Consider the following 25,106-nt stretch of genomic DNA (forward strand, 5'->3'; position numbering starts at 1 on the left):
GTTAACAGGCAGCTTCTGATGTAGCAGGTCTGGGGAGGGGCTGAGATGCTGCATATCTGACAGGCTCCCAAGTGAGGCTGATGCTGGCGGTCCACAGACCACATTTGAGTAATCAGAGCATAGACCACGTAGACATTTGTCTTCTCATTCAGCCGGAGGTGTGGGACTCCAGAACGAAACCAGCAGCTCTGAGAAGGCGGGACTCTGTTGTTCTCTTTCTGCCTCCCTTGCTGCCTCCCTCCCTCAGTCAGTTCCAAGTGGCTGCTGCAGCTTGTGGCTCACTTGGAGAGAAAAATCTTTCCCAGAATCTTCATCATCCCCTACCTGCCAGGCGTACATCTCTTTGAATCTCAGTGACTAGAATGGTCCAGTGTGGACGGGTCAGTTGTATAGAGGAATAGGATTGCACACTTAGCAACACCCTTCGTGATTCACCCGCTTGGGTGACATTTGACAAGGAAGGATATCAAGCAAGGAAGAAAGGAAACAGACTTGAGCCTGCTGTGCTGTGTTATTACACTTAGTTCTCCCACACAACAACCCTATTATCTCCATTCAAGACTGAAGAAACTGCTGAGAGAGCTAAATGACCCGCCCAGGGTCACAGTTATCAGAGACACGGCTAAGGCTCACGCCCATCATCAATGCTCTTAGTAACTCTTAGCTCCCGCTCTGCTTCCCAACAGGTATGACAATCGGTGCCAGAGCCTGAGCCAGGCGCAGGTGGCCCAGAAGCTGGCCACGGACCCCAAGCCTGCCATCCGCTTCCGCCTGGAGGGGGAGGCGCCAGCCTTCCAGGACTTGGTATACGGCTGGAATCGGCATGAGGTGGCCAGCGTGGAGGGGGACCCAGTCATCCTGAAGAGCGATGGCTTCCCCACGTATCACCTGGCCTCCGTGGTGGACGACCACCACATGGGCATCAGCCACGTTTTGCGGGGCTCTGAGTGGCTGGTCTCCACCTCCAAGCACCTGCTCCTCTACCAGGCCCTGGGCTGGCAGCCCCCACAGTTTGCCCACCTGCCTCTGCTCCTCAACAGGGATGGCAGCAAGCTGTCCAAGAGGCAAGGGGACATCTTCCTGGAGCATTTTGCTGCCACTGGCTTCCTGCCGGACGCCTTGCTCGACATCATCACCAACTGCGGTTCAGGGTTTGCAGGTACCCAGTCCCCTGAGAGGTCCTGGCGGGACCATAGTTGTAAGGAGCTGGGGCCTTGGGTCAGGCTACCTGGCCTTCAGTCCCAGCTGTGCTGTCCAAAGGCTGTGTGATTTTTTTTTTTCTAGTTTATTTATTTTATTGTGGTTTGCGGGCTTCTCACTGTGGTGGCTTCTGTTGTTGAGGAGCACAGGCTCTTGGTACATGGGCTCAGTAGTTGTGGCGCACGGGCCCAGTTGCTCCGAGGCGTGTGGGATCATCCTAGATCAGGGGTCAAACTGGTGTCCCCTACATTGCAAGGTGAATTCTTAGACACTGGACCACCAGGGAAGCCATGGCTGTGTGATCTTATATGAGTTCTTTCTCTTTATTTGTCCACCATTTATTGAGCCAGTAATCTTTGGTCTCAAAGGAGCTTATGATCTGTGAGCCTTGTTTGCCTCATCTGTAAAATGGAGCTAATTAAGTGTCTTCCTCTCTGAGTTAAGTTCGGGTTCACTGAGCTCCTATGGGGCACCAGCACAGTATCTGCTACACGATAAGCACAAAAACCACAGATCCTGTGATTATTGCGGTTATTAGAGTAGAGTAAGTATGTACTCTGGGAGTATTACTAGTATTGCTACGAGCCTAGTTTATTTCAAACTTGACCCAAGACGTCAGGCCCACATCTTGATGACGCACAAAGTAGAATGACCTTTGGTCAGGGGTGGTTTCTGAAAACATGGCCATAAATAGCCTGCCTACTGCTTTTTCTGCTCTTATTTTAGCCTTAAAATACCCATGAGAGGGATGTATTATCACCACTTTGTTAGAAGCTTATGAGGCCCAGAGAGGTTGAGTAACTCACCAGAGTGACACAGCTAGTGAAGGATGTGGCACAGGCGCAAAGCTGACCAGGAGGCCACTGACTGCGTGGGATGGAGCTGCGGCTCGAGGGAAGCAGCTCCTGGCTCAGCTTTCTCACTCTGGCTGCAGTTTGAAATCCCCCAGGAAGCTTGTAAAGTACACTTCTGCTCACACCCCATCTAAAACCAGTTAATCGGGATCCCTGGCGCATAGCCAGACAGTTGAGCAGGCTGTTCTTGCAGCTCATGTCTTAGAGGGCAGTGAGGGTTGATTTGGGCAGATTTTATTTTCAAGCTTTCCCCCTTAGTGACAGAACCCTTTCTGCAAATGAAAGCTCATCCAGACCCTTGATACATAAAATGACTAGAAATCAAATCTGTTTGGTCACCCTTCCTTGTGATTGAAAATGCAATGATGATGGGTGGTTTACAAAGGGAATGGGGTGTTGGAACACTGAGCAGCTGGGCCTCTTGCAGAGAACCAGATGGGCCGTACCTTGCCAGAGCTGATCACACAGTTTGACCTGAGCCGGGTCACCTGCCACTCAGCCCTGCTGGACCTGGAGAAGCTTCCAGAATTCAACAGGTGAGCGGGGAATCTGGAGCATTTGCCCCTGGGAGGAAAGGGCGCACCTGCTGATGCTGGGTCCCCATGGCAGATGTTTTAGTGGGGTCTGGAGTCACACTTGATTTTGACTGTGGTCTTAGGCGTCTAGTGCTGTGCGACCACAGGTAAGTCACCTAATCTCTTCGAGCCTCTGTTTCCTCTTCTCTAAAATGGGACTATTACCTTGTGACAACAACTCCTGCATGGTCTCTCCCTCCATCGGGCCAGATCCATGGTGCCAGACCCTAGCAGGCTCCTCCAGTACTGGAGGTGTAGAGGCAGCCTCAGAACTGAGAGCTCAGGGATCATGAGGCTGCCTGCCTTGGCCTCAGAGCACTGTCGGGGTGATGGGGCAGAGGCCAAAGGAGTGGCCCCTCTATCAGCCACTCTGGGGAGCAGGGATCCAGCAAAGAGAGGTGTCACGTATCTGGGTTTGTTTGCTGTCCTGTTCCATGACCAGCCCTAGGTTCTGGGCTCATGTGAAGGCTAGAATGGTAATACATTTTTTTAACTTGCTGAGAATTTTTTTAAAAAATGGGGCCAATAATAGTACTGGCCTTGTGCCACTGTTCAGTTAAATTAAGCCTCAAGCTATTTTGCACAGAGAAAGTGCTCAGTAAGATGGCAGGTTTATTCTTTGGCATCAGTGTTACGCTTGATCAGCCTCTCCCCTACCCAGCCAGGACAGTGAGTGAGTGCTGTCTCTTGCCATGTTTTTCACATCTCAAGTAGTTCTTCCCTCTGAGGGTTTCCCTGGTGAGTCAGTGATAAAGAACCCGCCTGCCAACTCAGGAGACACGAGTTCAATCCCTGGGTTGGGAAGATCCCCTGGAGAGGGAAATGGCAACCCATTCCAGTATGCTTGCCTGGGAAATGGCATGGACAGAAGAGCCTGGTGGGCTATAGTCCATGGGGTTGCAAAAGAATCAGACACGACTTAGAGACTGAACACCACCACAACTTCTCTCTGAAACCTCCAGCCACAGTTACAGTTTGGATCCCTGTTGCCATATCTTGGGCTAAGGGCATTAGTGGGAAAGCCAACGGACGGGTCTGTAGTTAGGGGGGCTGGGACTCCTAGATGCCTCCTCTTGAGCTGGTTTGGGGACAGCCTCTCAGTATTTTACTTGCGTGAGCCCAGGGGGTTCACGTCAACTGCATTTGCCTCAAGGATGTTACTTCCCCCATAAGTTGGGGTCACTTGTATGATTTTGCCCTGTTGTGCATTTAACAAGAGCAAGATGTCAAGAAGTTAAATGATGAGGCAGGTTCAAGTTCATACTGTCAGATCAGATTAGATCAGATCAGTTACTCAGTTGTGTCCGACTCTTTGCCACCCCGTGAATCGCAGCACGCCAGGCCTCCCTGTCCATCACCAACTCCTGGAGTTCACTCAGGCTCATGTCCATCAAGTCATTGATGCCATCCAGCCATCTCATCCTCTGTCGTCCCCTTCTCCTCTTACCCCCAATCCCTCCCAGCATCAGAGTCTTTTCCAATGAGTCTACTCTTCGCATGAGGTGGCCAAAGTACTGGAGTTTCAGCTTTAGCATCATTCCTTCCAAAGAAATCCCAGGGCTGATCTCCTTTAGAATGGACTGGTTGGATCTCCTTGCAGTCCAAGGGACTCTCAAGAGTCTTCTCCAACACCACGGTTCAAAAGCATCAATTCTTTGGCACTCAGCCTTCTTCACAGTCCAACTCTCACATCCATACATGACCACAGGAAAAACCATAGCCTTGACCAGACAAACCTTTGTTGGCAAAGTAATGTCTCTGCTTTTGAATATGCCATCTAGGTTGGTCATAACTTTCCTTCCAAGGAGTAAGCGTCTTTTAATTTCATGGCTGCAGTCACCATCTGTAGTGATTTTGGAGCCCAGAAAAATAAAGTCTGACACTGTTTCTACTGTTTCCCCATCTATTTCCCAAGAAGTGATGGGATCGGATGCCATGGTCTTCGTTTTCTGAATGTTGAGCTTTAAGCCAGCTTTTTCACTCTTCATCAAGAGGCTTTTGAGTTCCTCTTCACTTTCTGCCATAAGGGTGGTGTCATCTGCATATCTGAGGTTATTGATATTTCTCCCAGCAATCTTGATTCCATCTTGTGTTTCTTCCAGTCCAGCGTTTCTCATGATGTACTCTGCATATAAGTTAAATAAACAGGGTGACAATATACAGCTTTGATGTACTCCTTTTCCTATTTGGAACCAGTCTGTTGTTCCATGTCCAGTTCTAACAGTTGCTTCCTGATCTGCATATAGGTTTCTCAAGAGGCAGGTCAGGTGGTCTGGTATTCCCATCTCTTTCAGAATTTTCCAGTTTATTGTAATCCACACAGTCAAAGGCTTTGGCGTAGTCAATAAAGCAGAAATAGATGTTTTTCTGGAACTCTTGCTTTTTCCATGATCCAGCAGATGCTGGCAATTTGATCTCTGGTTCCTCTGCCTTTTCTAAAGCCAGCTTGAACATCAGGAAGTTCACGGTTCACATATTGCTGAAGCCTGGCTTGGAGAATTTTGAGCATTACTTTACTAGCGTGTGAGATGAGTGCAATTGTGTGGTAGTTTGAGCATTCTTTGGCATTGCCTTTCTTTGGGATTGGAATGAAAACTGACCTTTTCCAGTCCTGTGGCCACTGCTGAGTTTTCCAAATTTGCTGGCATATTGAGTGCAGCACTTTCACAGCAGCATCTTTCAGGATTTGAAATAGCTCAACTGGAATTCCATCACCTCCACTAGCTTTGTTCGTAGTGATGGTTTCTAAGGCCCACTTGACTTCACATTCCAGGATGTCTGGCTCTAGGTCAGTGATCACACCATTGTGATTATCTGGGTCATGAAGAACTTTTTTGTACAGTTCTTCTGTGTAATCTTGCCATCTCTTCTTAGTATCTTCTGCTTCTGTTAGGGCCATACCATTTCTGTCCTTTATCGAGCCTATCTTTGCATGAAATGTTCATTTGGTATCTCTGATTTTCTTGAAGAGATATCTAGTCTTTCCCATTCTGTTGTTTTCCTCTATTTCTTTGCATTGATCTCTGAAGAAGGCTTTCTTATCTCTTCTTGCTATTCTTTGGAACTCTGCATTCAGATGTTTATATCTTTCCTTTTCTCCTTTGCTTTTTGCTTCTCTTCTTTTCACAGCTATTTATAAGGCCTCCCCAGACAGCCATTTTGCTTTTTTGCATTTCTTTTCCATGGGGATGGACAGGGATGGACATGGTCTTGATCCCTGTCTCCTGTACAATGTCACGAACCTTGTTCCACAGTTCATCAGGCACTCTATCAGATCTAGGCCCTTAAATCTATTTCTCACTTCCACTGTATAATCATAAGGGATTTGATTTAGGTCATACCTGAATGGTCTAGTGGTTTTCCCTACTTTCTTCAGTTTAAGTCTGAATTTGGCAATAAGGAGTTCATGGTCTGAGCCACAGTCAGCTCCCGGTCTTGTTTTTGCTGACTGTATAGAGCTTCTCCATCTTTGGCTGCAAAGAATATAATCAATCTGATTTTGGTGTTGACCATCTGGTGATGTCCATGTATAGAGTCTTCTCTTGTGGTGTTGGAAGAAGGTGTTTGTTATGACCAGTGCATTTTCTTGGCAAAACTCTATTATTCTTTGCCCTGCTTCATTCCGTATTCCAAGGCCAAATTTGCCTGTTCCTTCAGGTGTTTCTTGACTTCCTACTTTTGCATTCCAGTCCCTTATAATGAAAAGGACATCTTTTTTGGGTGTTAGTTCTAAAAGGTCTTGGAGGTCTTCATAGAACTGTTCAACTTCAGCTCCTTCAGTGTTATTGGTTGGGGCATAGACTTGGATTACTGTGATATTGAATGGTTTGCCTTGGAAACGAACAGAGATCATTCTGTCGTTTTTGAGATTGCATCCAAGTACTGCATTTCGGACTCTTTTGTTGACCATGATGGCTACTCCATTTCTTCTGAGGGATTCCTGCCCGCAGTAGTAGATATAATGGTCATCTGAGTTAAATTCACCCATTCCAGTCCATTTCAGTTCGCTGATTCCTAGAATGTCGACATTCACTCTTGCCATCTCTTGTTTGACCACTTCCAATTTGCCTTGATTCGTGGACCTGACATTCCAGGTTCCTATGCATTATTGCTCTTTACAGCATCGGACCTTGCTTCTATCACCAGTCACATCCACAACTGGGTATTTTTGCTTTGGCTCCATCCCTTCATTCTTTCTGGAGTTTTTTCTCCACTGATCTCCAGTAGCATATTGGGCACCTACTGACCTGGGGAGTTTCTCTTTCAGTATCCTATCATTTTGCCTTTTCATACTGTTCATGGGGTTCTCAAGGCAAGAATACTGAAGTGGTTTGCCATTCCCTTCTCCAGTGGAGCACATTCTGTCAGATCTCTCCGCCATGACCTGCCCATCTCGGGTTGCCCCATGGGCATGGCTTAGTTTCATTGAGTTAGACAAGGCTGTGGTCCTAGTGTGATTAGATTGACTAGTTTTCTGTGAGTATGGTTTCAGTGTGCCTGCCTTCTGATGCCTTCTTGCAACACCTACTGTAGTGGTGGGTATTTCTGCTTTTGTTTATTTGGGGGGTGGGGGAGTGGGGAGGGATGCTGCAAGGCTTGTGGGATCACAGTTCCCCGACCAGGGATTGAACCCGAGCCATGGCAGTGAAAGCGCTGAGTCCTATAACCACTGGACCACCTGGACCACCGCGCAACTCCCACTGGGCATCTCTTGCATGGGACATTCAGGAACAAGTGCAACATGCACGTTGAATGCAGCTTGTATACCACCTTTCTTATGGAGAAAGTGACATCCTGGGGAGAAATGGGGTCAGAACAGACGATACTTGGTGACCCATTCCAGTCCTCCCCACAGCACGAGGGGAGTCAGAGGAAGATGGCCGTGGCTTTTGCTTGCAGTTGAAGCCCGCAGGTTTCATACAGCTGAAGCTGTTCGCTTTAGGTAGCTCTGTAATCAAGCCGCTGCTACGACTCTTTCAGTAGCAGTACTAGAGATAGTGGTGCTGGGGACTTGGTGAAGGTAGTGATAATAACTGACGTTTCTCTAGCATGTGCTGTGTCCCAGGCGTGGATCCCTGGACCTTACGTGGATTATCTCAAGCATGGCCACTAGGGTCTCTTGATTTCTTTCTTCCCGCTGCCTTATCTAGTTACAGAGGTCCTAGAAATAGCTTTAGTACAATTTCATGTGATTTCTCTTCATTTATTTTGCTGTGCCTGGCAGGCAGTATGTGGTATCTTAGTTCCTTGACCAGGGATGGAACCTGTGCCCCCTGCAGTGGAAGTGTGGAATCCTAACCACTGGACCACCACCAGGGAATTCCCTTCATTCATTTTAGAAACTGATGTTTTGGGGCCACGGCATCCTCCGGATTGCTTCCCAGAGGGTCTTGTCCTTCCACCCTCTGCCTCGCCTAAGCCTCTGCTCAGATTCCCGGCCCGTCTCCGGCTCCCAGACGTGGCGGCCACACTGGCCTTGTGCTCAGTGTACACAGCCCCTCCTTTACTCCGCCCAGCGCCCTGTGAGTGAGGCTCCGTTGTCCCCATGGTAACAGAGGAGCATCCTGAGCCCTGTGTGCTCTGAGCAGTGAGTGCATCCCACTGCTGCAGATGTCTGGCAAGGCTGGCTTCACTCACAGGCCTGCCCAATCTCAGAGCTCATGAGATGGTCACCCATCCCTTGCTGCCTGCCTTTCTTCTATACCAAGGACAGGAGGGCACGCACCTCCAGAATGGCCTTCGACCCTGTGCTGTTCATGCCCTGGGGTCCCTCCAGTCCTGCCAGGGACAGGGTGAGGGCAGCCCGGGGACTGAGGACCGACAGGGCCTGGTTTGAGGCTTGGAGTCTTAGAGGCTCTGCTGCTTCTGAAGCAGGGAACAAGGTGGTTAGAAGAATTCTGAAAAGGAGAAAATTTGACCTGACAGCAAAACTTGAGCTTTTTAACTGAGTCCTGAATTCAAATGATAGCTCAGGGGAGGGCAGCGGGCCAGGTGAGATGCACTGGGGAGCTGAGTCACAGGCAGACTTTCGGGAGTCTCCCCGCTGCTCCATCCCGGCTGGAGGGAGAGCATCCCCTGGAAGGAGTCATTCTGCAAAGCCCACCCGCTCCCCTGGGGAGGAGGGTTTTGGCAGGGCTGGGGGTGGCCGCAGCAGCACGGTCCCTTGGCTTCTCCTGCAGGCTGCACCTCCGCCGGCTGGTGGGCGACGAGACGCAGAGATGCCAGCTGGTGGGCCAGCTGCAGGCGCTCGTGGAGGAGGCATTTGGGAGTCAGCTGCAGGACAGAGAAGTGCTAGACCCAGCCTACGTGGAGAGGATCATCCTGCTGAGACAGGTGGGTCAGGAGCCTGGAGACCGAGGGAGCAGGTGGCGCCCCACTCCTCCCCCTTCTCATGTCAGGATCCCCCCCAACTCCCAGTGCATTCAGTGACCACCTCTCTCCCCAGGGTCACATTTGCCGCCTGCAAGATCTGGTCTCCCCAGCGTATTCCTACCTGTGGACCCGCCCTGCGGTGGGTCGAGCACAGCTGGGTGCCATCTCAGAGAAGGTGGACATCATTGCCAAGCGTGTGCTGGGGTGAGTTCCCACAGGTAGAGCTCGGGGTCTGCACCTGCCTCCCCTGTCTCCCTCGCAGGGCCCTCTCCACTCCAGGGCTTGGCGGTCAGGCCTGCAGTCTGGCGCCAGAGCTAGCGAGAGGTCTCAGTGAGAGGGTCACTCATGGCACTGAGAAGCCCAGGCTCCCCCGGAAGATTCAGTGGTTCTGGCTCCAGGATTAGACCCACCTGGGTGCCATTGCAGCTCAGCCACTCACTGACCCAGTTAATTAAGTTGGTGCAAAAGTAATTACGGTTTCACACTCTGAAATCATTATCACATCAGATCAGTCGCTCAGTTGTGTCCGACTCTTTGTGACCCCATGAATCGCAGCACTCCAGGCCTCCCTGTCCATCACCAACTCCCGGAGTTCACTCAGACTCACTTCCATCGAGTCAATGATGCCATCCAGCCATCTCATCCTCTGTCGTCCCCTTCTCCTCCTGCCCCCAATCCCTCCCAGCGTTAGCGTCTTTTCCAATGAGTCAGCTCTTCACATGAGGTGGCCAAAGTACTGGAGTTTCAGCTTCAGCATCATTCCTTCCAAAGAAATCCCAGGGCTGATCTCCTTCAGAATGGACTGGTTGGATCTCCTTGCAGTCCAAGGGACTCTCAAGAGTCTTCTCCAACACCACAGTTCAAAAGCATCAATTCTTCGGCACTCAGCCTTCTTCACAGTCCAACTCTCACATCCATACATGACCACAGGAAAAACCATAGCCTTGACTAGACGGACCTTTGTTGGCAGAGTAATGTCTCTGCTTTTGAATATGCTATCTAGGTTGGTCATAACTTTCCTTCCAAGGAGTAAGCGTCTTTTAATTTCATGGCTGCAGTCACCATCTGTAGTGATTTTGGAGCCCAGAAAAATAAAGTCTGACACTGTTTCTACTGTTTCCCCATCTATTTCCCATGAAGTGATGGGACCGGATGCCATGAACTTTGTTTTCTGAATGTTGAGCTTTAAGCCAACTTTTTCACTCTCCACTTTCACCTTCATCAAGAGGCTTCTTAATTCCTCTTCACTTTTTGCCGTAAGGGTGGTGTCATCTGCATATCTGAGGTTATTGATATTTATCCTGGCAATCTTGATTCCAGCTTGTGCTTCTTCCAGTCCAGTGTTTCTCATGATGTACTCTGCATATAAGTTAAATAAACAGAGTGACAATATACAGCCTTGACGAACTCCTTTTCCTATTTGGAACCAGTCTGTTGTTCCCTGTCCAGTTCTAACTGTTGCTTCCTGACCTGCATACAAATTTCTCAAGAGGCAGATCAGGTGGTCTGGTATTCCCATCTCTTTCAGAATTTTCCACAGTTTATTGTGATCCACACAGTCAAAGGCTTTGGCGTAGTCAATAAAGCAGAAATAGATGTTTTTCTGGAACTCGCTTGCTTTTTCCATGATCCAGTGGATGCTGGCAATTTGATCTCTGGTTCCTCTGCCTTTTCTAAAACCAGCTTGAACATCAGGAAGTTCACGGTTCACATATTGCTGAAGCCTGGCTTGGAGAATTTTGAGCATTAGTTTACTAGTGTGTGAGATGAGTGCAATTGTGTGGTAGTTTGAGCATTCTTTGGCATTGCCTTTCTTTGGGATTGGAATGAAAACTGACCTTTTCCAGTCCTGTGGCCACTGCTGAGTTTTCCAAATTTGCTGGCATATTGAGTGCAGCACTTTCACAGTATCATCTTTCAGGATTTGAAATAGCTCAACTGGAATTCCATCACCTCCACTAGCTTTGTTCGTAGTGATGCTTCCTAAGGCCTACTTGACTTCACATTCCAGGATGTCTGGCTCTAGGTCAGTGATCACACCATTGTGATTATCTGGGTCGTGAAGATCTTTTTTGTACAGTTCTTCTGTGTATTCTTGCCACCTCTTCTTAATATCTTCTGCTTCTGTTAGGTCCATACCATTTCTGTCCTTTATCAAGCCCATCTTTGCATGAAATATCACAGTAATCCAAGTCTGTGCCCCAACCACGAATGCTGAAGAAGCTGAACTTGAACGGTTCTATGAAGACCTCCAAGACCTTTTAGAACTAACACCCAAAAAAGATGTCCTTTTCATTATAAGGGACTGGAATGCAAAAGTAGGAAGTCAAGAAACACCTGAAGTAACAGGCAAATTTGGCCTTGGAATACGGAATGAAGCAGGGCAAAGAATAATAGAGTTTTGCCAAGAAAATGCACTGGTCATAGCAAACACCCTCTTCCAACAACACAAGAGAAGACTCTACACATGGACATCACCAGATGGTCAACACCAAAATCAGATTGATTATATTCTTTGCAGCCAAAGATGGAGAAGCTCTATACAGTCAGCAAAAACAAGACCGGGAGCTGACTGTGGCTCAGACCATGAACTCCTTATTGCCAAATTCAGACTTAAACTGAAGAAAGTAGGGAAAACCACTAGACCATTCAGGTATGACCTAAATCAAATCCCTTATGATTATACAGTGGAAGTGAGAAATAGATTTAAGGGCCTAGATCTGATAGATAGAGTGCCTGATGAACTATGGAATGAGGTTCGTGACATTGTACAGGAGACAGGGATCAAGACCATGTCCATCCCTGTCCATCCCCATGGAAAAGAAATGCAAAAAAGCAAAATGGCTGTCTGGGGAGGCCTTACAAATAGTCATCTGCATATCTGAGGTTATTGATATTTCTCCCGGCAATCTTGATTCCAGTTTGTGTTTCTTCCATTCCAGCGTTTCTCATGATGTACTCTGCATATAAGTTAAATAAACAGAGTGACAATATACAGCCTTGACATACTCCTTTTCCTATTTGGAACCAGTCTGTTGTTCCATGTCCAGTTCTAACTATTGCCTCCTGACCTGCATATAGGTTTCTCAAGAGGCAGATCAGGTGGTCTGGTATTCCCATCTCTTTCAGAATTTTCCACAGTTTATTGTAATCCACACAGTCAAAGGCTTTGGCGTAGTCAATAAAGCAGAAATAGATGTTTTTCTGGAACTCTCTTGCTTTTTCCATGATCCAGCAGATGCTGGCAATTTGATCTCTGGTTCCTCTGCCTTTTCTAAAACCAGCTTGAACATCAGGAAGTTCACGGTTCACATATTGCTGAAGCCTGGCTTGGAGAATTTTGAGCATTAGTTTACTAGTGTGTGAGATGAGTGCAACTGTGTGGTAGTTTGAGCATTCTTTGGCATTGCCTTTCTTTGGGAGTGGAATGAAAACTGACCTTTTCCAGTCCTGTGGCCACTGCTGAGTTTTCCAAATTTGCTGGCATATTGAGTGCAGCACTTTCACAGCATCATCTTTCAGGATTTGAAATAGCTCAACTGGAATTCCATCACCTCCACTAGCTTTGTTCGTAGTGATGCTTTCTAAGGCCCACTTGACTTCACATTCCAGGATGTCTGGCTCTAGGTCAGTGATCACACCATCGTGCTATATCCAGGCTCAAACACATCTTCATTCATCAAAATTGGAACCATATAATTAACGCATTTTTGCCAACAAGAAATAAGTTTGCTTATTCCTGGAGCATAAAAATCTATGCTTCGGGATAGAAAGTGATGTATAACAAAACCACATTTATTTAAGAGTCTATTCCACTATCACATGGCAAAGTTCAACAAAGCAAAACTGTTAATTACTTTAGCACCAACCTAATAGTTCACCTGCCAGGCGAGTTCAGTTTGTCCAGTTTCCTGCACGTCCTGCACCCTCCCCTGCAGGGTGGAGGTGATACTAGGTCTCATTGTTCACAGTCACAGAGCTCTTTAGATGGTGAGGGCACAAAGTGCAACCGAAACTGGCTTAAGCAAGAGGGGAGTGATTCGTGTACATCACTGCAGAGGCCAGAAGGGCCGACGTGAGGCCCAGGTTAATGCAGGGGCCAAAAATCATGGCACCGACACCTCGTGTCTCCCTCTGCCCCTTTGACTTTGTGCCGCACACTCCCCCAGGCCGGCTGCTCCTTCTGCAGAGGTTCTGTATTAGATGGATACGTGCGTGTCTCCCTTACCTGCATTCGGATCAGGCAGTTCAAGGCTGAACGGCTTCTGTCCGTGTCTCTAGGGTCCTGCTGTCTTTCGGTTTTGCCTACGCTCTCCCTCTCTCTGTCTCTGTCTCTCTCTTTTTTTTTTTGGCTACCCTGGGTCTTTGTTGCAGCAGGAGGACCTGTTGCAGAGCACAGGCTCAGTGGTGGTGGCACGTGGCCCAGGTTTTGCTCTTGTTCGCATGGTCCGTGGTGGCTCACGTTCAGCCAGAGGAGGAAGGAGGAAAGGGAGAGGGGACGGGGCGTTCCTTCCCCTTGAGGCCCTGGCTTAAAAGTTATACATGTTTCCACTCACATCCTGCTGGCCTTAACGCCTGCCTTGTGGCCAGGCCAAGCTACAAGGGAGTCCAGAAAATGTAGTTTTTACCTTGGTGGCCACATGCCCAGCTGAAGATGGTGTTAGTACACGTGAGAGGGAGAAAGGATCCTGAGAATCAAAAGCTGCCTATCTCACAGTCCCCACTGAGGAGGTAAGAGGGCAGAACAGCAGACCCTGACTCCAGCCGTGTCCTGAAATTCACTCTGATGGGGCCTGATTGGCCGGGTTTTTCTGCCTCTGAAGCAGTCACAGAGGCCTGGAAAATGTGATACATTGACCAGCTTAGGTTAGGTCATATGCGGGGCTTTGAGTGGACTCCCAGCCAGAGCTTGTGGGCTGATGGTGGAGCCAAGTCATTCTACAGGGAGTGTTGGGGCCCTGGTATCAGGAGGAAGGGGAATGTGGGCTGAGCAGCAGACCCCACAAATGTCCATTTTACTTCACTTCCCGGTTTGTTGTGAAGATTATGTTTGATAGGAATAGCAAACACTCGTTTGTATACTTGCTTACACACTTGTGTGCAATGTTACATATCACATACGTTAGATACGTAGATAGCCAGCGCGAAGCTGCTGTATAGCACAGGGAGCTCAGTGCAGTGCTCTGATGACCTAGAGGGGTGGGACCGGGAGTGGGAGGGAGGTTCAAGAGGGAGAGGAGATATGTATACAGATGGTTGATTCATTTTGTTGTACAGCAGAAAGTAACACAACATTGTAAAGCAATTACGCTCCAATAAAAAAATGATACACACAAGATATGTGCACATGTATATATGCTCATGGCAAAGAACCCGCCTGCCAAGGCAGCAGATGAGAGACACAGGCTCCATCCCTGATTCAGGAAGGTCCCCTGGAGAAGGAAATGGCAACCCACTCCAGTATTCTTGCCTGGGAAATCCCATGCACAGAGGAGCCTGGCGGGCTACAGTGCCCAGGGCTGCAGAGTCAGACACGACTGAGCACCCATACACGTGACACGATGTATGCTGTGCATGCGTGTATACCCTGAGGTTCTCAGCAACCTAATAAAGGAACTGCTCTTGTTATCCCCACTCTGCAGATGAGAAAGTTGAAGCCCCAAGAGGCTCAGTAACTTGTTTAAAATCATGCAGCTGGTAAGGTGGAGGAGCAGAGATTGAAAGTCCAGCTGGCTGGGGTGAGAGAGTGGATGTAGTGTCGTGTTCTCTGTTGCTTCTTCTAGGTGAAATGCTCGAACAGCACCTGATAACAAGAAACCATCACTATACCGTTAAAACATACATTCTGAAAAGATAAGAATATAATTAACATGGCAAAAATACAAACAGTCCAAGAGGGTTTATAGCAAAAATTGTCTTCCCTCGTACTCAGTCCCCAACAGAAAGACAGTCCCAAATAGCAGTTTCCTTTGTGAAAGGTCTACATAGTCAAGGAAATGTGTATATAACTCCATTCTTGCAGACTTTTTATTTAAAATTTAATTGTTATTAGTTCATTCAGACCTCTTGAATGTGGGTTTAAAACCTAGAAATTATTTTTAAATGTATATATCAGAATCCTATTGTTTAAAAATAATGTTATTTATTTATTGATGTAGTTTTGGCTGTGCTGGGTCTTCACTGCTATGCAGGCTTTTCTCTAGTCAAGGCATGCAGGGGCTACTCTCGAGCTGCTGTGCATGGACTTATTACTGCGGTGACTTCTCTTGTGGAGCTTAGGCTCTCGGGCACGTGCGCTCGGTAGTTGTGGCTCCCGGGCTCTCGAGCGCAGGCTCAGCGGTTGTGGCTCCCGGGCTCTCGAGCGCAGGCTCAGCGGTTGTGGTTCCCGGGCTCTCTGGCGCAGGCTCGGTAGTTGTGGCTTCCGGGCTCTAGAGCGCAGGCTCAGTAGTTGTGGTTCCCGGGCTCTCTGGTGCAGTCTCAGCGGTTGTGGCTCCCAGGCTCTAGAGCGCAGGCTCGGAAGTTGTGGTTCCCGGGCTCTCTGGCGCAGGCTCGGTAGTTGTGGCTCCCGGGCTCTAGAGCGCAGGCTCGGTAATTGTGGCTCCCGGGCTCTCTGGCGCAGGCTCGGTAGTTGTGGTTCCCGGGGTCTCTGGTGCAGTCTCAGCGGTTGTGGCTCCCGGGCTCTAGAGCGCAGGCTCGGAAGTTGTGGCTCCCGGGCTCTAGAGCGCAGGCTCGGTAGTTGTGGCTCCCGGGCTCTAGAGCGCAGGCTCAGTAGTTGTGACACATGGGCTTTGTTGCTCCTTGGCATGTGGGATCTTCCTGAATCAGGGGTTGAACCTGTGTCTCCTGTATTGGAAGGTGGATTCTTTACCACTGAGCCACAGGGAAAACCCATGAATCCCATTTTTAATCCTTATCCCTCATCTGCCCCATTCCAGAACCCTCTCTGGATTTACTACTCTTTTTAATTATATCTAGATAATCCTTATTTTCCATCTCTTTACACAAAAGGTACAATATAGTACAATCACACTGGTATGTTTTGGGGGTTTTTGGTTTAATTTTATTATTTTTTTATTGAAATACAGTTGATTTACAATATTGTTAGTTTCAGATGTACAACATAGTGATTCAGTATTTTTATGGATTGTACTCCATCTAAAGTTTACGAAATAACAGCTATATTTCCCCGTCTTTTGTGTTTTTTTGCTTGTTTGTTTTTCACTTAACAGCGTATCTTTAGATCTGTCCAGGCTTAGAGAGCATCCTCCTCTCAGCAACACCTAATCCCTTATCATACCACTTCACCATGATTTATTTAACTCGCCTCCTGTTGATGGACATTTGCTTCCAAATTTGCTGTTACAAACAATGCCGCAGTGAATAACCTTGAATAGACACCATTAAGCACCCTTGCAAGCATATCTCCAGGCTAAATTTCCCTGAGGTATTATTAATAATACTCCGTTAATTTAGGACATTCCATATGAGGCTGCCCTAGTTTACCAAACTAATGTCTTCCCTCCCCACACCTGCCATGGGATTAGGTTTTAGGGACACTCTGGGGCTCCCACTCAAGGCAGGAAAGCTGACACCCACATGTTGAGCAGCAACCAGTTCTGTCGAAGGCCCTCTGCCCATGCCAAGTCCTGGGCCAGCTCTTATTAACGTGTCCTGGCTGCCATCACAGGCCTCCTGGGGCCTGTCACTTTTACCAGCTCCTTGGCAGCCTGCTTCCCCATAATGACATTGAGGAGCTTGTTGGTTTTTACCCCATACTACACTTTTTTTTTTTTTTGAAGTACGGTTGATTTATGATGTTGTGTTAATTTCTGTGGTACATCAAAATGATTCAATTATACATATAGATACTCATTTCTATATATCTATACATATGGATATTCTTTTCCATTATGGTTTATCATGAGATATTGAATATAGTTCCCTGGGCTATACAGAAGGACCTTGTTGTTTATCTATTCTATATGTAACAGTTTGTATCTGCTCACCCCAAACTCTCAATTTTTCCCTCCCCCCACCACACCCTCCTTGGCAACCACAGGTCTTTTCCTCATGTTCCGTAGATATGTTCATTGTATCGTATTGTAGATTCCACATAGAAGTGATATCACATGGTATTTGTCTTTCTCTTTCTGACTTGCTTCACTTAGTATGATAATCTCTAGGTCCATCCATGTTGCTGCAAACCGTATTTATTACATTTTATATTTTCAACATTTCCTCTTCTCCATTTCATAAATAACAGCAGTCACGTGGTTTAGTTTTAAGATGCAATAAGAATGGTTACGTTTCTCAAACTGAAACTGAATTGCTCAAGTACTGGAGTGAGTAAGGAAATGTGCCCGGGAAGGCCGTTGGTTCCAATTTCCTCATGAACCCTGTTCCTGAGCTGGAAGCCTGCCAGCTTCCTAGTAGGTCAGCGTGGGGGATGGAGTGTCTAGCTATTTCAGGAGTGGTCAGTGTTAGAGCTGGCGTCAAAGATTGTCTGCACTAGTGAAGGTCTCCAGCCTTGGCCCGTCTTTAGCTCTGCTCCCATCTCTTGCTCCAATTCCAAATCAGGGCTGGGATGAAATTTTTGCAAGTCTGGCCCTTACTAATTAGGAACTTTCTCTTGAGCTCAAACATGCTTTTGGAAGAGGGTCTCAGCTGGACTGCCAGGAAAGTGGGGAACGGTTGTTGGCCCGTTGTACCTCCCGAGCTGTTGCAGTTTGTGGGCAAAGAATGGTTACAGCAAGTGGTGGCAGGGCCATCACTGATGTTGGGTTCTCCTGATGTCTTTCTTTCTGCTCTTCTCTGAACATCCCCTGGAAGTCTTTGTTTATTTATTTGGTCGCACTGGGTCTTCGTTGCTGCACGCGGGCTTTCTCTAGTTGCGGCGAGCGGGGGCCACTTCTTCATTGGAGTGTGCGGGCTTCTCATTGTGGTGGCGCTCTTGTTGTGGAGCACGGGCTCTAGACTCACGGGTTTCAGTAGATGAAGCACTCAGGCTCAGTAGTTGTGGTGCATGGGCTATGATGCCCTGAGGCATGTGGAATCTTCCTGGACCAGGGATCGACCCCAAGTGCCCTCCTTTGGCAGGTGGATTCTTATCCACGGTACCACCAGGAAAATCCCAGAGGTCTTGAAGCCGTGTTTCAGAGCATTTCTCAGAGGGCTTCATTCTTCCGTCCTATATCTAACTCACTCGTAAGTTTCTTTTTAGATCCTCTTGCAATGTCTCTGAGCATTTGGATATAATAAATAATAGCTAATATTTAACTTTTTATTGAAATATAAGATCTCATACTTCCGAGTTCTTACTGTCTGTTCGGCCACGGTACTCCTTGCTTTACAAGTTTTAACTCAGCCCCACCATAGCTCTGTGAGGTACAGAGACTATTATTATCCCCATTTTACAGGTGAGAAAACTGAGGCATGAAGATTGCATGACACAGGTGGTAATTAGTAAATCCTCTTACGGTATCCTCCGAGTTTCCATTTTTTATGCACACTTGGCTTGGAGTCTCTGTGTTTGTAGTCCCTTGGTTGCTATTTCTTCACCAACTAGGATGGGAGTAGTAGATATCTCCCTCCACTTCCAAGCAGGCTTGAACATTGATTGTGCTATTAATTTATTAATATGTTGTAGCTGATGGATAAGCTTCTGAAGTCCTCCCTTCCACCCACTTGCCATTGGCCTGTGCTGGCCCCTCATAGACTGGCTCTCTTCTAGACTTTTAGAAGGACCTGGTACGCACTTAACTCAGGACGTGCTGAATAGAGAACTGAGGAAGCTGTCAGATGGTCTGGAAGGCATCAAACACAGTAACGTGATGAAGCTCCTCCGAGTGGCCCTCAGTGGACAGCAGGTGAGGCAGGCGGCTGGACTGGACTGGAGCCCGCTTTTATCCACTCAACTGACATTCACCAACAGCACTAAGTGTAGTTTGAGGGCTACAGAGATGAATGAAACATGACCACCTCCCCTCATTCAATCATTCAACAGATAGTACCTACTGAGTACCTACCATGTACAAGCACCATGCTAGGTGCAGTGGATCCAATAATGAGTGAAACACACATGCTCCCCCTCTTGAGAGAGCTGGCAGTTGATTAGAGGAAGGGACATACCAACCCAGGGAGAGCAGGCCCCGGGACCTATCCTCAGCCTCAGAAATTGAAACCCATAAAGTGCACACCGGGCTCCGTGGGGTGCAGGCACCGGTGCCAGCATTGGCTTGGGCATAACTCCTGCAGCTGAGGCCGGGCGTGTGTTCCTCAGGCAGTTTAAGGCAACGTTTTCTCTTGTTTGTCCTCAGCAAGGACCTCCGGTAGCTGAGATGATGGTGTCTTTGGGACCAAAGGAAGTGCGGGAACGAATACAGAAGGTGCTCTGCAGCTAGAGAGAAGGTGGCAGGCCGGTGGAGGTGGCCGCAGGAACCGTACTCGGAGGAGCCGCCCTCGGAGGAGAGGAGCAGGATGCCTGGGCCCGGCAGGAGCTTGCGGAAAGAACCAGGAGTGGACACAGAGCCTCTGGGTGCACAGGTGCATTTATGGCTCCACACCAGGCCCATCCTTATCAGCTGGCCAGGGATGCCCAGACCTGTCTCACCTCCCTGAGTCTGGAAAGGAAGGCCTCACATCTGATTGTGACACCCCACTACACAGCAGAGGTTAGGAGCTGCCTCAAAGAACGGCGGCAGCTCGAGCTTCAGTCTGCCTGGGGCTGCCATGACGGAAGACCACAGACTGGTGGCCTAAACAACAGGAAGTGACTTTCTCACAGTTCGGGAGTCGGGCAGTCCAAGATCAGGGTGTTGGCCGGTTTTGTTTCTCCTGAGGCCCCTCTCCTTGGCTTGTACACAGTTGACTTTTTGCTCTCTCCTTCCACAGTCTTGCCTCTGTCTATGCCCTCGGTGTCTCTGTCCAAATGCCTTCTTCTCACAAGGACACCAGTCAGATCAGGTTAAGGCCCAGCCTCACAGCCCAGTTTGGACTTCATCACCTCTTCATTATCCCTGTCTGCAAATTCAGTCACATTCCGAGGTACTGGGAGGTTGGGTTTCAACATGAGCTTTGTGGGGAACATTTTGTCAGCCCATATGTAACAGCTTGGCAGTGGCCTGGACTCTTGGACTCCAGTTCTCAACCAGTTTGACTTTGGAGCAGTGATTGACAAGCAGGCCTAAACTGTCTGTCAGACCTTCTTTGGAGCTGCCCAGGAGGAACACTTAGGTTTTATACTACTCTTTGTCCTTGGACTTAGGGCAGCCTGTGTCTCTCTTCCCTAAAGGCTATATCTTCCTCTTTTCCAGTTCTCCAGAACAAGTCTTTAGACTGGAGACCTTCACTGCCTATTTTGCATCTTCATATTCACCACCTCCTTCCACCCACTGTTTGTAAATCACTGTCTGAGGGTTTCTGAAATGAGATGTTCTTCTTGGGGGTGAATAGGAATAACTCAGTGAAAGGAGGATGGTAGCTGGCTACAGAGGCCCCCTCCAGGGTTTCTGGGCTTCCCCTGTGTGGCCCCCAGTCATCTTCATCACTACCTCCTGGCATTCACATTGAAGGGGGCTGCCTTGTGTGATGTGCCGTGGCTTCTGTCTTATTCCACATGGTGAAGACACTCAAACAGATACGGATCAGAGGCCTCCTGACAGCAGATATATGAATGGGCCATCTTGGAAGTCGGTCTTCCAGCCCTGATCAAGCAGCCGGGGCTGACAGATGATAGCGATGCTGGCTGACATTTGACTGCAGCCTTCATGAAAGATCCTAAACCAGAACCACTAAGCAGAGCTGCTTCCAAATTTCAGGCACACAGTTATGAGTTGATAAATATTTATTGTTTAAAGCCACTGGGCTTTAGGATTATTTGTCACCCAGCAGTAGATTGCTAATACACTCTCCTTGTCCAGAGGAAGAGGGAAAGGGATTAAATAATTTGCTGAGTTTCACAGAGACCTAATCATTCTTTGAAAAGTACATCAAGTACTTTGATGACAAGCAGTGGAAACCAGTTCTGCCTAGCTTAGGTGTTTTGGAGGCTTTATAGGAGTTTAAATTTCTGAGAAAGTCAAAGAATCTATGGGAAAATCAGAGAACCAGATCCTGTAAAAGACAGGAGCCAGGGAAGCTCTGATCATGTGGGCCACCACAGGAGCTCATGGTGAGTCTTGTCTGTGTTCTTAAATGGGAACACATTAACTCTTAAATATTTTCTCTTGTGGTTCCTCTGTATTTTTCCCACTCAGTTTTGGATGTGACTCAGCTAAAGATTCAGATACTAAGAAGAGGGTTCTGGTTGGGCTAACTGAGTCCATGTTACCATTCCTCAGCCAGGAATAGGTGGTCCCTCGGGGGTGATATCCAACAGAGGAAAAGTTCCCAAGGAAGAAGTAGGGTACTTTTTCCAGAAGAAGGGGTAATGTCAGAAACAACAAGTATGGCACTGAAAGGACATAGAATAATAATGCTTGCAATTTATTGTGCATTTACATGAGCTTCAAATACTTGTGGGTTTTAAACTATACTGGTAAACACTTTAGTCCATCATCTGTTTGAATCTTCACATTAGGCATTATTATTCTTGTGTTGTTTCTATGTTTCAGATAGGGAAACTGGGGCTCAGCAAAGTTGATCAACTCTGAGGGTTTAGCACGAGGCATTTGGCAACCCAGAGTCCAACCTCAACTCTTGACTTGAGTGACATCAGAGCCTCCAGTTCTAAGACATCAAGTATGCTTATGAGAAACTCTAGCTCTCAGTGAGGGGATGTGGCTGTTTTAACAAAGTGGGTGATCAGACTGCTGAGTTGATAAAGATGTGGCCACTTCCTCATTTGGAGTGAGTTATCTGAGAAGCAGCACGTATCATCTGCTCTGGAGTTTTGCTCAGGATCAGAAGAAATGTGTTGGAGGACTTCACAGATTTTAAATAACCTCAGGCCCATCCCCCAGTGCTTTTTTGAAGTGCTTTTATAGTCAAGCAGTGAAGGTCGTGGAGGCCAGAAGCTGGTTCTGCTACTTACTCACTGTGGCTTCTGAAGCTCAGTTTCCTCGTGCCACATGGGGATAACAATTGTGTCTATCTCAACAATTTGTAAGAATCAAAATAGATGACCTATGTAAAGATCTTAAAACAATGCCTGGCACTCAGCAAATGTTATCTCTTACCATCACCCTCATCACCAGTATTTTCATTCTTGGAAATGCTGGTTGCAAAACATAGAAACAGACCCAGCCTAACTTAAACCACGAGAGGAATTTATTGAAAGAATTAGGACAAATCCAAAAGCAGGACTCCCAGCTGGACCTTACAAGAGACTTGATCTCTAACCAGTAACTCCTCAGAACCCAAGATACTCACCATTGTCCCTCCGAATCTGCAGTTTGTAACCATTTCTGTCTGGGTGTCTGCTTCCCTCATCTTCCTTCTGCAGGCTGGTTTTTTTTTTTTTTTAAATCTCTGTACTTGTCCAACAACTGCCCCAGCCCTAAAGCTGAATCATCTCCCCTCTGATACCCTGGCAATTCAATAACTAGTATTCTATGTCCAAAATCCTAGGAAAGAATCTGATTGGCCTAGCTTGGGTCAGCTGTCTACCTCTGGTCCAGTCAGCTGTGGCCAGTGGGACAGACTCATGTAATGCAGTCATGGCTGCAGGAGACCCACTCTAGTAATCAAGACAGCCGTTCTGCCCCTGGGCATACTCTCTTAACATGGAGTTTACAGAGTACCCTTGTCAGAAAATTACTATTATTCTGTAGCCAACTTTAGAATCTCATTTATCATTGTCTTTATCTAGCTTATTTTTTTCTCATAATGCTTATTAATATATGAAATTACTGAGTTGTACATGTTTATTGTCAATCATACTCTAAAGAGGATAAGATTGAGGCAGGCAGTTAGTTTTTCTTATTCTTGGTTGTAACCATAGTACCTGGCACGTTGCCTGACAAATAGGGAGTCAGGTAAGGTCTCAGGGTGAAAAAAAAAATGTTTGAGTCCTTTATCAGTTAGATCATTTTCTTCAGAAGTGGCAATCATCAGCTGGTCTAACCCTCCCACATTCCAACAGTTTCCCAGGATGACTTTCATTGACACTGGGAAATCAAATTTCTTTTGCTAGATTTGCAGTTGTAGTTTACCTGGTACATTGCCAGTAAATTGCATTGAATCCAGCTATCTGTGAGAGATCGACCTTTGACAGAGACTGATGTGAAGATTAAGATGGAATAGTTCGATATAGAGGGATGTTTAGGGGGACGTAAATTAGAAATTGTCTAACTGATTAATATGTTTCTCATGATAAAATTCCCTAACTTCCCAGGGGCCAGGATAATAAATATTTAGAAAATGAGGGGACTTCCTTGGTGGTCCAGTGGCTAAGACTCCATGCTCCCAATGCAGGGGGCTCGGGTTCGATCCCTGGTCAGGGAACTAGATCCCATATGCCCAGTTTATAGAGTTCACATGCCACAACTGACACTCAGCATAGCCAAATAAATCATTTTTTTACAATTTATTTTAATTCAATTATTTGTAATTGAAGGACAGTTGCTTTACAGCATTGTGTTGGTTTCTACCAAACAATTTTTTTTTTTTAATGAGAACTTTCTGGATTAGAGCAGATCCCAGAGAAGGAAGTTCATGGTTCATGTTCGTGGGTGTCAGAGGACTTTATAGATGAACTTTGAACTGGGTTCTGAGGGACAAGTAGGAGTTTCCAGGTCAGTGGGAGTTGGAAGGGTATTGACTGGAGTCATGGGTAGGAGCTGAAGGAGTGAGATAAGTGACTGAAAACCCAGCCAGAGGGGAAATCCAAACAGCCTTGATGCCTGGTCAAAGGCATCAAGGTACCATTCACTACAAATAACAAAACATCCAGATTCAAACAAGCTTAAACAAGAATATTCAGTGTCCCACAAAGCAGGAAGTGCAGGGGTACAGTAGGCTCTGGGGTTGGTTAATTAAGCGTTCAGTGACCTTGTGGAGGTCTGAGGGACTTCCAGTCTCTTTGCTTAATTGGTCCCAGCATTGGCAATAGCCTCTGGTTGGTTCTCTCTGCTCACGATTGGCCGCTTGAAGGGCTCAGGCTCCTCTGTACTTCCTCCTTCATGCTGTTAGAGCGTGGCTTTCTGTGGCTCTCTCCCTAAAAGCATGGAAACTTCTCTCCAGCACCTTCCCCTACATGACTTCTCCATTCTTGAATGCATCCCTTCTGCAGAGGTGGGTGAGAAGACCTCATAGGTCAGCTAGACCCAGAGCTGGGGCTGGGGCCAGCTCTTCTCTGGGTTCCTGGACAAAAGGGGGGGTCCATTAGAGAAGACATGAATTGGGTCTTCATGAAGTGGAAGGTGAAGAGCCACTGACATGCTTCAAGTAGGGAAGTGACAAGATCAGATTTGTGTGTGTGTGTGTTTTCCAGATTTGTGTTTTTTTGATTGATCATTCCAGAAGCTTCGCTGAACTGAGATTTGAGTGGGGCTGGCCCAGGAGCTGGGAGCCCTGATAGGAAAATGAGGCACAAGGGACTTACCTGGTGGTCCAGTGGTTAAGAATCTGCCTTCTAATTCAGGGGACACCAGTTCAGTCCCTGGGCCGGGAACTAAGATTCCACATGCTGCAGAGCAACTAGAGAGCCCTCCGTTACTACGGAGCCCCCATGCGTTAGAGCCCGTGCTCTGCAGCAGGAGAAGCCCAAGAGCCACAACTGGAGAAAGTCTGAGCACTGCAATGAAGAGACGCTTCACAAAATTTTAAAAGAGAGTAAAAACAAAATGAAGCATGGAAGGGGGAAACATGATAAAGCCATTTTTTGTCATCACAGCCCGGCACTTCCTCCTCTAACTATGCTGCTTCACTTCACTCATCCTTGCCTCATGAGCCCCTTTTGCTGTTCCCCAGCCTTGTAAGCCTGCCTTCTAGCCACATTCTGGCTGGAATACTCTTGTTCATCTGCTCTTTGTCCTTTTGCCTGGTGTCTCAGTGTTCAAATCTCTGCTTCACTATTCCCTCTTCAGGAAAGCCTCTTACTCCCCCTAGAAGCTCTCCTTCCTCTGCCGTTAATCATCAACATCCTATTCTTTTCCAGGGAACACAA

General features: G+C 47.4%; 1 protein-coding gene across 4 annotated transcripts in view; it reads left to right on the forward strand.

The window, feature by feature from the left end:
- Positions 1–22,147, forward strand: part of EARS2 (glutamyl-tRNA synthetase 2, mitochondrial) — a 36,867-nt gene extending 14,720 nt beyond the window's left edge. For 2 of the 4 annotated variants that reach the window (XM_027526700.1, XM_027526702.1), the window contains exons 4-9: positions 687–1,159; positions 2,482–2,590; positions 8,809–8,962; positions 9,075–9,205; positions 18,732–18,867; positions 19,318–22,147. In XM_027526700.1, coding sequence (XP_027382501.1) covers positions 687–1,159; positions 2,482–2,590; positions 8,809–8,962; positions 9,075–9,205; positions 18,732–18,867; positions 19,318–19,401 — 1,087 coding nt within the window. In that variant the 3' untranslated portion in view covers positions 19,402–22,147. Of the gene's footprint in view, positions 1–686; positions 1,160–2,481; positions 2,591–8,808; positions 8,963–9,074; positions 9,206–18,731; positions 18,868–19,317 lie in introns of those variants that run through there. The other 2 variants (XM_027526703.1, XM_027526701.1) reach the window with 2 other exon arrangements.
- Positions 22,148–25,106: the final 2,959 nt, after the last annotated feature.

This window comes from Bos indicus x Bos taurus, chromosome 25 (assembly GCF_003369695.1).
Source record: "Bos indicus x Bos taurus breed Angus x Brahman F1 hybrid chromosome 25, Bos_hybrid_MaternalHap_v2.0, whole genome shotgun sequence".
Taxonomy (NCBI): domain Eukaryota; kingdom Metazoa; phylum Chordata; class Mammalia; order Artiodactyla; family Bovidae; genus Bos; species Bos indicus x Bos taurus.